Below are 13,861 nucleotides of genomic sequence, written 5' to 3'. Positions count from 1 at the left end.
CCAATCAAATCCATGGTTTTTAGATATTATTGCTTTGGGCCAAGCTAAATTCAGGTTCCACGTAAGTCTGTAAAAAAGCAATTAAGGAGGGACTTCCTTGGCGGTCCAGTGTCTAAGAATCCACCTTCCAATGCAGGGGACCAGGGTTTAATTCTTGGTCAGGGGAACTAAGATCCCACTTGCTGCAACTACTGAGCCCACACGATCTAGAGCCCATCCTCCACAATAAGAGAAGCCTGCGTGCTGCAATGAAGACTCTGCAGCCAAAACAACACCACCTACCAATTAAGCAAATCATAGTGTAGCTGATGCATGATGATGGAAAAGATTTGATAGCAGAATGTGAGTGACTGAGGTCTGGGAGATGCTAGGTGGGGGATCTGTTAGGAGGCCTTTTAGACAAACCAGGTGCCATTTCTGATTATGTCCACCTGATCTGGGGAATCCTTTATGATGGGGTCACATCTCCCTTAGGAGGGGGCTTGGACCCCACCATGTTGAATGCAAGGAACTGGCTGCCAATCACTTCACAGGAGACATTGTGTGGCCAGGTAGACTGGGCTGGCCACTCTCTACATTCAGCCACGTCCTCTTTGCTTTCTTCTGAGAAACTTCTCTCTGAATGTTCCCTCGCTTCACTGTGCGTCCTCAGGCTCACTGACACCTTGTCTGCCCGTGTTCAGATTTCCATACCCACCTTACTTCCATATTCCTCTTTCTGAGATTAGCAGGGGAAATAGCCTCTCTGTAGTCAGCAAGCGCTTTTTTCATTATCTCACGTGGACACTTAACTCCACATTTCTTCTTAAGATCCCCTCCACATCACTTCCTGTGACTCTGATTCTCAGAACCTGCATCCATCCATTCCCCATCATGTAGCCCCTGCATGTGAGGCACTGGGCTGCTTTAGAGGGGGAACAGATTAAGACCTGGGTTTTTTTCTTTGCCTTTAAGAGTCCCGAGAGAGGCCCATGGAGACGGAGGGCATGGAGGTGGGATGGATGCATTCTCCTGCGACTTGAATGTGATACCCCCTTCTCCCACCCCAGTAGGTTCCCCTGTGCATCCTTTCTGCATGAACTCAGCATTGACCTGGAGCAGCAGTGCCCAGTCTTTTTGGCACAGAGTTTCCTGGAAGACAATTTTCCCACAGACTTGAGTAAGGAGTGGTTTGGGGATGATTCAAGTGCATTACGTTTATTTCACACTTCACTTCCGTTATTATTACATTGGCTCTACCTCAAATCATCAGGCTTTAGATCCTGGAGGCTGGGGATCCCTGACCTATAGGATTTCACCATCATCTCCATGCAGGTGCTCCAGTTCCATGTGCTGGACCCAGTGATCACTTTGAACTTGGACGTGTCAACAACAGACTCCACCACAACCCCCCAAATGGCTCTTAATGGCTGGATCACTGGGCGACTGGTTCTAGCTTCCCTTGCTCTCTTTGGAGTCAACTTTTACTATTTCTCCTTCCCGTGACGTCTCATCAGTTACCGAAGCTTATTCTACTTCTTACTTAGTGTCTTCCTGCTCCAGTCAAGCCCTTCTTTTCATCGCTGCTGTCCGGCAAATTCTGTATCTTCTGAGGAGCCGCCCCTCCGCCTCCCAGATGAAAGTGCTCGTGTTGATCGTGTTGTCCACCAACTTATCAGTTGGTGCTCCTTACAGACTCCTCTGTATGGTTCTTCTCTTTTTTCTTTAACACTTGTGTTTGTCTGTGGCTTATTACCTTCCAAATTTTTAGAAGTCTGGTCCTATGTGTAATATTTGGCGTGCGTCATCCACAGCATTCAGGAAGGGTTCATTAGTAACTTGATTACTTATGAGCTTGATTAGTTATTAGTTGCTTGATGGATCAGGTGCATTCTTCCCTGGTGGCTCAGATGGTAAAGCGTCTGCCTGTAATGCGGGAGACCCAGGTTCGATCCCTGGGTCGGGAAGATCCCCTGGAGAAGGAAGCCAAGGGGCTGCATATGGGGTGCAGGGGTGTCTTTGAGACACTGTACTATAGAGACTCCACAGGCTGGTGAATAATTTCTCCCTTCATCACTTTGAAGCATTTAGAAAAAGTGAGTCATCACCATCCCCAGATGTTCTTTCTTATTAATTATCATTACAAGACAACACACTTTTTCCAGCAGGGGTCCCTCAGCAAATGTGGCCTGTTTTGGTTGACAGAGTTCAACTTGACTGAAAAAAATAATAAGTACAGGAGGGTTGGTTGCATCTAACTCCATTCAACTTAGGGAAAATAAAGCTTGGTGGAAATGATTGTGGGTCCTTTTGCTTTTGGATCATGGGGCTCCATAGGTAGAGACATGTTTATTTTCAGGGACCAGAAGGAAATGAACAATTTGTGCTTTTTCACAGCCAACTGTAATGGTAGAGGACTATTTGTAAAGCAAAAGAAATATGACTTCTGGATTGAATGCTAGGATAACCCCCAAGAGGAAACCTATTAGAATGTGTATATGAGGAAATGTTAACTTGGGTGAATCCTAAAGACCAAAATCTCTGCAGAACTTTTATTTCTGCTCTGTCTAGTTCAGGTCAGAGCAGATCAACCTCCTGGATTATAATGGTCCAGAAGGGGCCCTTGCCTCTGGCTGGAGAACCACCATGATGGTGATTTCTGTGTTGCTTACGTCAAGGCATTATTGTTTGTGGTTGTATCAGCTTGTCTTTGTGGTGCAAGGTCAGACCCCATCGGGGCTGAATGGCCTGAAAAGGGTCCCCTCTTTGCTGTTATAAAAACAGGAAGTCATGGGCTGTAAAAACTTCCATTGACATTTTAATTCCAGAAAAACCAGAGGGCTGGCACTTCCCTGGTGGTCCAATGGCTAAGAATCCACCTTCTAATGTAGGGGGCCCAGATTGGATCCCTTATCAGAGAACTAGATCCCACATGCTGCAGTGAGCAGTTTGCATGCTGCAAGTAAAGATCCTGCATACTGCAATGAAGTTCGAAGATCCTGAATGCCGCAACTGAGTCCTGGCATGGTGGAGGGGGTGCCATGCCTTCCTCCAGGGGATCTTCCCATCCCAGGGATGAACCCAGGTCTCCCGCATTGCAGGCAGATTCTTTACCGTCTGAGCCACCAGGGAAGCCCAGCCAAATAAATAAATACACATATTTTAAAAAATCAACCCAGAGGGCTTGAAGGTAAGGGTCTTGGCTGTCTAGGTGCAAATGAAGTTTCCTCTCATCTTCTCCTGGGTGGGAGCCCATTTCCAGGAGCAGAGAAGGACCTTGCTTTGTATTCCAGGGCATCACTGGTCCCACAGCTCAAGCTGTGGGTTTGCGCCTGGTCTTCCCTTCAGCCACAGAAAGGAGATGATCCAGCACCCCTCACCTCTGGATATGTGCTCACTTCTTTCAGCGGCTGGTTTGGGACCATTTCACACATGTAGATATAAGCCTATGTGTAGACTGCGTGCATGCCAGGTGCTGAGTCGTGTCCGACTCTTTGCGACCCTGTGGACTGTAGCCCGCCAGGCTCCTCTGTCTAGGGGATGCCCCAGGCAAGAATACTGGAGTGGGTTGCCATTTCCTTCTCCGGGGGAATCTTCCTGTCCCAGGGATTGAACCCAGATCTCCCACATGGCAGCCAGATTCTTTACCATCTGAGCCACCAGGGAAGCCCAAGGAGTGTTATCTCATTGTGGTTTGAATTTGCATTTCCCGGTTTCCCTAATGACTAGAGACATGAATGTTGTTTCACTCACTTATTGGCTATTTGTGTATCTTCTTTAGAGAAATATCCTTGTAAATTCGGGTTGTTTGTTTTTTGTTGTTGAGTCTAAACTTTTTTGTGTCCAGGGAAGCTGCAGTGCCGACTCCTTCAGCCCCTGCTAATGATAACAACATCAACAGTAATAACTCACATCTCCCCCGCACTGTGCTAAGTATTTACATGGATTCTCTCCCCCTTTTAATCCTCACAACAACCTTTTGGGAGAGGTACTCTTTCTCTTTTACAGTTGAAGGAACCAAAGCTTAGAGGTCTTGCCCTGTGTGTCACAGCTAGTAAGCAGTGAACCAGAAAAGATATGACCTTGATCAGACTGTGTCCCTAGTCAAGAGAACTGATGTCCCAGCCCCAACCAAGGGCTGGCATTAAAACCTACTTAGACACTTCATTCATGTGTTTGAGAGAAGTGATGATTTATAGGAAACCACCCAGTCCTTTTTTTCCAAAGAGTCAACTCTTCGCATGAGGTGGCCAAAGTATTGGAGTTTCAGCCTCAGCATTAGTCCCTCCAGTGAATACCCAGGACTGGTCTCCTTTAGCATGGACTGGTTGGTTCTCCTTGCAGTCCAAAGGACTCTCAAGAGTCTTCAACACCACAGTTCAAAAGCATTAATTTTTCAGCGCTCAGCTTTCTTCACAGTCCACCTCTCACATCCATACATGACCACTGGAAATACCATAGACTTGACTAGACGGACCTTTCTTGGCAAAGTAATATCTCTGCATTTTAATATGCTATCCAGGTTGGTCGGGATTGGGGGCAGAAGGAGAAGGGGATGACAGAGGATGAGATGGCTGGATGGCATCACTGACTCGATGCACATGAGTTTGGGTGAACTCCAGGAGTTGGTGATGGACAGGGAGGCCTGGCATGCTGCAGTTTATGGGGTCGCAAAGAGTCGGACACGACTGAGCGACTGAACTGACCCAGTCCTTGGGACCTTGGTCCCTCCAAAAAACCATATTTATTTCGATGTCAAGAATCAGTTTCTGAAATCCCTAAGATTTGCATCTGAAAGCGAACCCAGAAAGGCAGGGCGCTTGTAAGTGCTAAACCTTCATCTGTTCCAAAAAGCTTTGTAAGCGGAGTGACAGGATAGATTCACCAAGGTGCCAAGTCCTTGCCAAACTCATGTCATTGTTGGAGACAGTGTTGCTTTCGGAGTCCAGTCCTTTCTTCACATGAAACCAACAGATCTGTGGTCCCCAGCCTGTTTTCGTCTGAGATGCCTGGCATCGCCTCCTCTTTTATCCTCTATCTATCTGTCCAGGTTTGGGAGTGACGAGGGCAGAGTGAAGGCAGAGAACCCTTGTCTTGTTTCTCCAAGAGCTTCAGCTTTTCAGCCCTGAACGGGTGTAATACGATGGTTCTTTGGGAGGGCATTCTCCGTCCTTTTTACGTTGGTTTTTATCTGGCCTTGGGTTTGCACAGCTGGGGCCGGAGCCGGGGCCAGAGCCGTGACTTCGGTTTGGGAAGAAGTTGGCGGAACATTCCCTTGCAGGGCCTGGGCAGACCCAGGGAGTCCCGCCTAAAATACAGTGGACAAAGGAGCTCTTGTCCACAGGCCTGGGGGTGGGAGGCAACTGGTCAGTGACACAGGCTTGGCCATTGTGTGTCCTGACCTCAGCCAACTTTTTTTTTAGCTGAGAAAGGGGAAAAAGAGAGAGTGCAAAAAAAAGAAAGCAAGCAAGCCTCCAGACCCTTTGCATCTGGAAAGTCCAGAATGCATCGTTGATTTCCTCACAAGAGCTGGAGCAGATTTGGAAGGAACTGTGCAATGTAGTGGGTTCTTTGTGAAAGAACAGCGGTGTGAAAAGCCACAGGAACATCCTCTGGGCTGCTCGGAGCCCTGACCCTGGGGTAGCTGCCCGCCTGGGCCTCATTTCCCGCACGGGGGGCCCATGGTGAGGAAGCTGGCAGCCCAGAGACCTCACACAGGATCCTGAGTTTGCAGCCCCCCGAGAAGATGAGCTCACCTCCGATGGTAAGACTCAATCTTGCTCACCTGCCGACGTGTGGGCAGCTGGCTTTTCTCTGCATGTTTCTGGGATGAGTTCGTCATTGCAGAGAGGCAGTTCTGAGAACTCTCTGAGATATAGGCTCCCAAATGCTGAGTTTACAAAGTCTGGAGTGTCAGGGGCACCTTTCATGGGTCTGAGGCCAGAGTGATGGGGGGGAGGAAAGGTATGGGCTGATGTTTGAGAAAGCAGGGAAGGAGGGGGAAAAGACGGAAAAGGGAATGTTTCTGGGGGGAAAGGGAGTCTTGCCTCCATCTTGCTACCTGGGAAAGCAGTTCAGTGTGACAGAGAAGCAGTGTGGTGATGTGAGTTTCTCTATGATGGGGATTAGAGTTCAGGTCTTGCCTCCATTGCCTAACTTCTCCCACATCCTGGTTTCTGCCCACCTCCCAACCCCCTACTCCATGACCCAGTTCCAGCTGGGACAGTGGGCAATAAAAGTCCATTAAAGGACACATGTCCCCAGAAGGTACTTGGGTGTCTGCCCAGTTAATCCAGTATTGACACTAGGGTTCCAGGTTGGGCTCGTTGCTTCTGTCCAGCTTGGTGGTGGCAGCAGTGACCGCCCTAAAGATGATGGATGTTCCAGTACTTTCTACCCCCCTGGCTGGGTCAGAACCAGCATCTCTGATTTTGGCATGACTTCTGATAGGGTCCTGCACCTGTAAGGAGGAGGAGAGTTGATGCTTGTTAGCCTCTGACTGGTCATGTGACCTGCTTTCAAAAGTGCATCTGAATTACACCAGGACCTTTGCAGTGGAGAGCCTGGCTCTAGGGTGGGGCCCAGGACCCTGTGTTTCTAACCAGCTCGCAGAGGACTCCCCAGCTGCTGGCTGAGGGACCACACTTGGAGAAGGACCGTTGTAAAGAACCCAGACACTGTCAGTCCAGGGCCGGCAGTTACGTTGCTCAGGACCTGGCTGCACAGCGCTGGGTGTGTCTGGCCATGGCTGTGGGTGGCAGCAGGGAGGTTTACAGGGAAAAAGGGATTAGCAAGGAGATGAACACTGAGGGGCATTCAGGGAGTGGAGAGGAGCCCGGTAAAGCTCTTGGCAAGAGAACGAGGTGTGTGGGGCACCAGCCATTGGCGGGTTACAGAGTGAGTGGTGAGCAGAGGCCACTGTCTGCTGGCAGGTTCAGAACAGTTTCTCCAGAGCCTGCCTTGGATACGGGGCGAATTCTAACTTCAGATATCTAGAATCTCAGAACACCAGCTGGATGTCTGGTTTCAGGCAAAACAGAGAGCTGTAGGAGTGACAGGGAAGGGGCGGACATGGGCCATCAGGACATAACTCACTAGAATGTCCCATAGTGAGAGGCAGAATCACTGAACTCCGAGGCAGTGAGGCACAAGCGCAGGTGTTTGAGGTTAAAGCAGCATTCCAGGCTGTCCCATACCCCTGAATCCCATGTCTACCCTTGAACATGACTTTTTTCCCTCCTACAAATATGGCACATCCCTCAAAGAGTTATACTAACATCTAGGATCGTTGAGGATCAGGCTGTATATTTTAAGCAGAAACAAACTCAACCCTGGACACCACCTTGTCCAACTTCCGTATTCTTGAAATGAGGAAATTCCATACCAGCAGAGCTGAAGTATGTTGCTCAAGATCTCACAGCGAGACAGGGGCCATGCTGGGTCCGTATTCTGTTCACGATGCTCCAAGAGCGGTGGTAGACCCCAAGCCTCAACGGCCATGTCCTCGGATGTCCCACTTGTCTAGCTTCATAGGCACCAGGAGCTGAGCTCCAAAAATGGCAGCTGACTTGGGTTGGTTGGAATCACACCCCTTCTGACTCACAGTAACAGTTCCAACCCCTCTTAGCCTTAATCTCCCTCTGGTGCTCATGGTTCTGAGCCCATTAGGAATCACCGGGAACAAGTTCACAGAGTTGGAAGTCTTTGATTGGAATCCTTGGGAGCACACATCGTTGGCACTGCACAGTAACTGGGATTCGTCCCTACGGGGAGAAGGCTGGTCACCCCAGGTTCCTTGTGGTGCCTGTGGTCCTGAGAGCAGAATCCATGAAGCTGGATCATCTGGATCTCGGCCGCAGACAGAGCATCAGAGACCCTCACCTTTGTGCCCTGGTGAGCTCTACTCTGCCTCCCTTTCAGACAGTACCAGCTTTCCCGGAGGAAGCCTGCTTTTGTCCCCGGAGCAGCTGTGGGCAACAACTGTGTCACCTGTCTTTGAAGCTCCTTTTCTGGCAGGCAGGCTGCTTTCCATGAGGTTCCCAAGCCTCTGACTGCCCGGACTAGCGACTTTCAACTCCCTGACTTATTCTGAGCTTCTAAAATACATTTTGAACAGAACAGAATGCTTGGGAAACTTGATTATGGAGTTTTCTTCAGAGTCATAACAACTTATAAGAGTGCCAGGAATGGCATAAAGTATTTTGGGGTTTTGCACCTTAATACTGAAGGAAGGCTGTATTTCTTTTTCTTACTTTTTCCGTTTCCAGTACCAAGTGTTGGCAAAATTCTCTTTTTCCCAGGCTTTTTACTTTGCGAAGGGAAATTAGACTTGGAATCATCTAGAAGGGCCTTCACCCTACTAGGAGCTCCCTAGGGAGGGTGTTGCTTGTGGATGAGCCTCAAATGTCCTGCAAAAGTACCTTCTAGAATGGGATAATTGATGTCATTATAAAGTAGTATAGAAAATCTGGGATGCTTTTTTCTCTTTTTTTGGCCTTTTCCCCGCCGGATCTTCTTCTAGTATGCACTTTGAGATCCTTTACAACGATGTTGTTCAGTCCCTAAGTTGTGTCCAACTCTTTGCAACCCCATGGATTGCAGCCACACTTCTCTCTCCTCCACTGTGTCCCAGAGTTTGCTCAAAGTCATGTCCATTGAGTTGATGATGCTATCCAACCATCTCATCTAAGGGAAGTGTTAAACTTTACCCCAACTGCTTCCTCTGAGACATAGAGACATTACAGCCATGAAGAGGCTGGAACGGTGACCTGTAGCAGAAAAAGGAGAATTCAGTGTCCAGTCTCCCCATAGAGGTTTCAGGTATATTGCCCACAGTTCAGTTATCCAACCACTACTGTTCAGTCACTAAGTTGTGTCTGACTCTTTGCGACCCGGTGGACTGCAGCCCACCAGGCTCCTCTGTCTGTGGGATTTCCCAGGCAGGAATACTGGAGTGGGTTGCCATTTCCTTCTCCAGGGAATCTTCCCCACCCAGGGATCAAACTCACATCTCTTGTGTCTCCTGCTAGGCAGGAAGATTCTTTACCACTGAGTCCCCTGGGAAGTTTTGGGCATAGATTTTTATTTTAAAGATTTTTTTTTTAATGTGGATGATTTTAAAAGTCTTTATTGAACTTGTTACAATAGTGCTTCTGTTTTGTGTTGTTGATTCCCACCCCCCCACCCCACTCCCACCCCCCGCCACGAGGCATTTGGGATCTTAACTTTCCAATCCGGCATCAAACCCATACTCCCTGCATTGGAAGGTGAAGTCTTAACCTCTGGACCACCATGGACGTCCCAGACATAAATTTAATGATTTCCAATTGCTGTTAGTCACTTCACTGTTCTCTTTCCCACCAATCCCTAGTCTGCAAGAATGAAACAGTAGTTCTAGATCAAAGGAGTTTCAGATCTCTGCCTCTGGAGCCTAGAGGAGTTTGGGGGGAAATTGTGCATAAAAAGGTTGGGGGGGGGGCAATTTCATGAACATTTATGTTCCTCATCAGGCGGTTTCTGCCATCTCTCTTGTTTATGTGGTGGAGGCTTTTGCAAGTTCGCGCCAGTCATTTAAATGCCTTGAGATTTCCCTCATGGTAGTTTTGGGCTCTGTTATGAAAGATGCTCCTTGGGGTGTAGAACCCCAGTGTTTGAGGGCTCATAACCCCTGGTTTCACAGATGAAGAGACAGAAGTCCAGGGAGGCAAAGGGGACCGCGTGAATTACAGCTCGTTGCCTGGGAACGCAGCCTCTCTAAGCCTGGACCCCTGTGTTTTCTGCTGATGCTCCCAAAGTGGAGGTAGGATGTCAGAACAGCCCCTGCTATTTTTAATCTGTCAGGGGAGGGGTGGGAGGAAGGGAGCCGACATTCTCAACAGCCCATCAGGAAGCTGAGTTCGAATAAAATGTCTCTGTGAATCACAAGCTGGAGAGCAGAATCACTTGGGTTTTTCCTGCTCAGAAGTTGGAACCGGCTGCCGGGAGCTCACCACTTTGCCCTTTAGAGCGCGGATACATCAGGATGAGACACACCTGAGACACGGGACAGGCGTTAGGGGCTTTCTCCAGGGTTCCCCAAGCCTCTCCAGACTCCGAGGTGGGGATACAGCTGTGGCTTCTGTCTTACTCCTGGAGCGTTCTCCATATTTCAGGAACACCCACAGGAACCCCCACCCCTCCCCCGCTACCACATGGCCCTCAGCATGGCCAGGAGGACTCTGGTTTCCTGCTCCCAAACTCATCTGTAAGCAGCAAGAGGGATTGTAGTATTCAGTGGCACGTTGATGCTGTTCAGTCAATGTAGAGATTCTCCCAGGAGACTCTGAGGAGTGAGGCCCTCTCAAATCCCAGCCATGCTGGATGGTGCCCCAGGAAAAATACCAGCCGCTGAGAATTCCCCATCTCTTGCATTGTCTTCTCTAAAACCCTGTTAATTGACTCTTCTGGTTTATATCTGTATGGAAGGGGCAACAGTAACAAAATGTCTTTCCTCCAGGGTCGGTGAAGTAGGGCTCATGTAAGAGTATGTGCAGGGCTGGTACAGAAGCCACTTCCAACACTATCCGTTCCTTCTTATTCTCTACTGCTTGGCCCCCGGACACTGCAAGGCCATGAAGTGGCCTCTGAACCTAGAGGGTTCATTCATCCAATTCATTCTCATAATTTGTGGTATTGCTTGCAAAGCTTTTCATCCATCCTTGCCTCGCTGGAGACCCCATGGTTTCCAGCTGAGCAAGTTTTCCTGTGAGAGTTGACTTCCTGTACCCTTGCATGGGCTACATTGTAATTGTGTTCATCAAAATTCCTGGTTCACCAGATCACTCCCTTCCTTTTCAGGGTCAGAAAATACAGAGTTGATTGTTCTCTGTCCTCTGCCTATTCAGTCCTAAGAAACATGCCCAGTGCATTGATGGGCCCCCAGGGAGGCACTGGGTGGAGGGTGGGGTGGGGGCTTGCTGATGGATATTCAGAGTTCCCAGGACCCTCACTGAGTCTTCAGGAGCCAGACATGTCTGCAATGCTCAAAGTAGTTCAGCCTCCGGGCCCAGGGCTGGCAGCTTTGTGGGTGCTGGGAGAGAGCCCCCATGGCACTGATGTTCAATTCTCAGAGTGGGTACCAGTCTCACCCACGGTGTGAGGCTACCTTTCGCGTCATCGTGGATGGAGAACAGTGGCGGCTTCAGCTGGGGGGGATTGTGGAAGGTAGCTGATGCAGACAAGGAGTTAGAGTGCATCTTTTAAGTGCTTGGTTGGTAAATATCCTGAGCGCTTACTGGTAGAGCAGTGTATTTCGAGCGATTTCATCCATGAAAGGCAAAGTGACATAGTGAAAGGCATGTGACAGTGGCCGCGTAGAATGGCCTCAGCGTTTTCTACATAACAATCCAGAGGTGTCTTTGGAGTCGTGGTCACAGAGGAGCTGAGGGCCTTTATTTATGCTGCTTTACTGGAGACACCCTCCTCCTCCTCCTCCTCCCACTTAAAGGGTTGTAGGGCTTTATCCTTTCGTTGCTGTGTAAATGTGTTGTTAGAGGGTGTCGGCTTGTTGCTGGGCTTTGAAATCCCATTTTGCCTGGAGCAGTACAGGACCTTCCTGTGTGTCTTCTTTGAGCTGAGGAAAGTTCCCCCCACCCCAAAAATCTTTGTTTATAGCTTCTTTTCTGTTTTGGCTTTTGTTCTCGTTTCTTCGGGAATACCTGGCACCTTGGCCTGCTCTTCTGTTGATTCCGTTTTCATGTTTTCCCGTTTCCTTTTGCATTCCGGGGGGAAAAAAATCTTCAGTTTGTTTTGTCCATAACTGATGCGTTTTTTTCCCCTTTTTTCAATACTGATTTTATATTCTGTTGCAACCAGGGTGGCTGTTCCTTCTGTCACTGCCTTTTAAGTTTCCGTACAGTTTTGAGCACATTCTGTCCCTTTTTTATATCACTTTTTTAAACAAATTTGCCTTTTCTTCCTTAGTTTGTTCTCTCCTTATGACTTTTGTAGCATAAATGCTGTACATTCCTGTCCTCTTTTGCGGTCACTCAATGGTTTCCTGGAATTTTTCTTCTGGAGATCCGATGAGCTCGTGAGTAGAAATTTGTGCTGCTCCTGAGGCTTCCGGATGCTGTTCCTCAGTTTATTTCCTATACTTGAAAAAACACTGTATTATCTCGTCTCCCCACCTCCCTGTACTTGAACAGTCTGTTCAGTCAGATCCATGAAGAGCTGGGATGTGTTCATTGGTGTGTGAACGTGTGTGTGCACGTATGCGTGCGTGCGTGCATGCGTGTGCTCAGTCGTGTCCCAATCTTTGTGACCCCATGGACTATAGCCTGCCAGGCTCCTCTGGAGTGGGTTCGCATTCCTTTTTTCTAGAGAATCTTCCCAACTCAGGATTCGAACCCAGATCTCTTGCATCTCCTGCGTTGGCAGGCGGATTCTTTACCACTGGCACGTACATTGCTTGGACTGCTGTTCTCTGTCTACTTGTTTGGTGAGAAAGCCTCTCAAATCTGTTTGAAGCCTAGTTTCTGTTACAGTTCCCAGTTTCCGTTCATTTATCCGTCCGTCCATCCACCCAATATTCTGAATACTGAGCTTAGAGTAAAGGGAAGAACAAGATGGACAAGGCCTTGCCTTCTGAAATGTTTCTTTCTCGTGTGGCCTCTCTTCTGCTTCCACCTGCTTCTCCTCTGCCTCCTCCTTCTCCACCACCTCTTCTGCCTCTTACGCCTCCTCCCCTTCACTCTGGCCAGGTCTCCAAATCTCTTACCCCTAGAAGACCCACTGGAAGACCACGAACATGCGGTCAACATCCATTCTCTTCCCACCAGCCTATAAAAGTACTGTGAGGACTACACTTCCCAGAATGCCCTGTGCTGTTGTCATGGGTCCCCCTTTCCTCCCCAGTTAGTGGCTGTGAGTTGCTCTCCATGGATAGAAAGGCTGCCAGAGCCAGAGAGAACAATAGTTTCACCTGTGAGATAGAGGCAAGGTGCCCAGAATTCTCGTAGACACAGGCTGGCGGCATCAGTGTGGAAGGCGGGCCCCCACTTCCTGCCTACGGTTTCTTAACCTGTAGCCAAAGATGCTCTTTCCTTGGGTAGCCATTCCCAGCTTTGTGTGGGGCTCTCTCCACTCTGAACACATGTCAGCAGAAAGCGTGGGTTGGACTTGACTCTCCATCTCTGGCCTGACCAGGTCTTGGTCTTCTTGGTGGCTCCTTTGCAGCCCTGTCTCTAATTGGTTGGCCCATGTTGAGTGACAGTAGAGGCCGCTCCAGACCATTGGGTTCAGGACTGCTCTGGGCGCACCTGTAACAAAGTGGTTCTCTGGGACCTATGGCTCCCGGGCACCCCAGCCACGTCTTGGCTGCCCCCAGGTGTCCCAGCTGGCCGTGTGGTTGAGAAAGGAGAACTTGCTGGAGAGTTCTTTGTGGAGAAGCCTTCAGGCAGTGCCAATCACAGCCCTGGGCTCATCAGCAGTCATTGCCATGGCAACGGGTCTGCCAGAAAGTGGCTCGTTAGGCTGACAACTTCAGCGCTGTTATATATAGCTCTGGGTGTGGGGGGGGGTGTGGGGGCTCCTGGATATGCCTTTCTTTAGCTCTTCTATTGCTTCTGGGTTTGGGGTGTGAGAAGACGTGGAATGGGGGGACCTTAAACCCGTCCGATCCGACTGCGAAATCGAGTGTCTGACGACCACCCGTTAGCACCAGCAAGGACCATCTGCTCACATCTGTGGAAGGTAAGAGCCAGGTGCTCCCGCAAGTCTCCTGAAGGGCGAGGAGTCCCGGGTTGAACTTGAAGAGGCTACCAGGAGCTGAGTGTTGGGGTTTGTACTGCCTGGAGGCTGCAGAGGGACACTGGGTCTCTCTTAAAATAGTCTTTCTGAAGGG

General features: G+C 49.3%; 1 protein-coding gene and 1 non-coding gene across 9 annotated transcripts in view; both read left to right on the top strand.

Moving 5' to 3' along the window:
- GAS7 (growth arrest specific 7) overlaps nt 1-13,861 on the top strand; it is a 203,306-nt gene that overhangs the window by 100,878 nt on the left and 88,567 nt on the right. The window contains exon 2 of one of the 8 annotated variants that reach the window (XM_069603561.1): nt 1,053-1,159. The exons of 5 other annotated variants lie outside the window; for them this stretch is intronic. Coding sequence is in view for 2 of the 3 variants with exons in the window: in XM_069603556.1 (XP_069459657.1) it covers nt 7,807-7,872 (66 nt within the window). In the remaining variant the exon portion in view is untranslated. Of the gene's footprint in view, nt 1-1,052; nt 1,160-5,414; nt 5,744-7,397; nt 7,873-13,861 lie in introns of those variants that run through there. 2 more of the 8 variants (XM_069603559.1, XM_069603556.1) reach the window with 2 other exon arrangements.
- TRNAY-GUA (transfer RNA tyrosine (anticodon GUA)) lies at nt 1,875-1,946 on the top strand. The gene has a single exon. It is a non-coding gene; the product is annotated as a tRNA-Tyr (tRNA).

This window comes from Ovis canadensis, chromosome 11 (genome assembly GCF_042477335.2).
Source record: "Ovis canadensis isolate MfBH-ARS-UI-01 breed Bighorn chromosome 11, ARS-UI_OviCan_v2, whole genome shotgun sequence".
Classification (NCBI taxonomy): domain Eukaryota; kingdom Metazoa; phylum Chordata; class Mammalia; order Artiodactyla; family Bovidae; genus Ovis; species Ovis canadensis.
The sequence above is the reverse complement of the archived record's forward strand: the minus strand, read 5'-3'. Positions and strand labels throughout refer to the sequence as shown.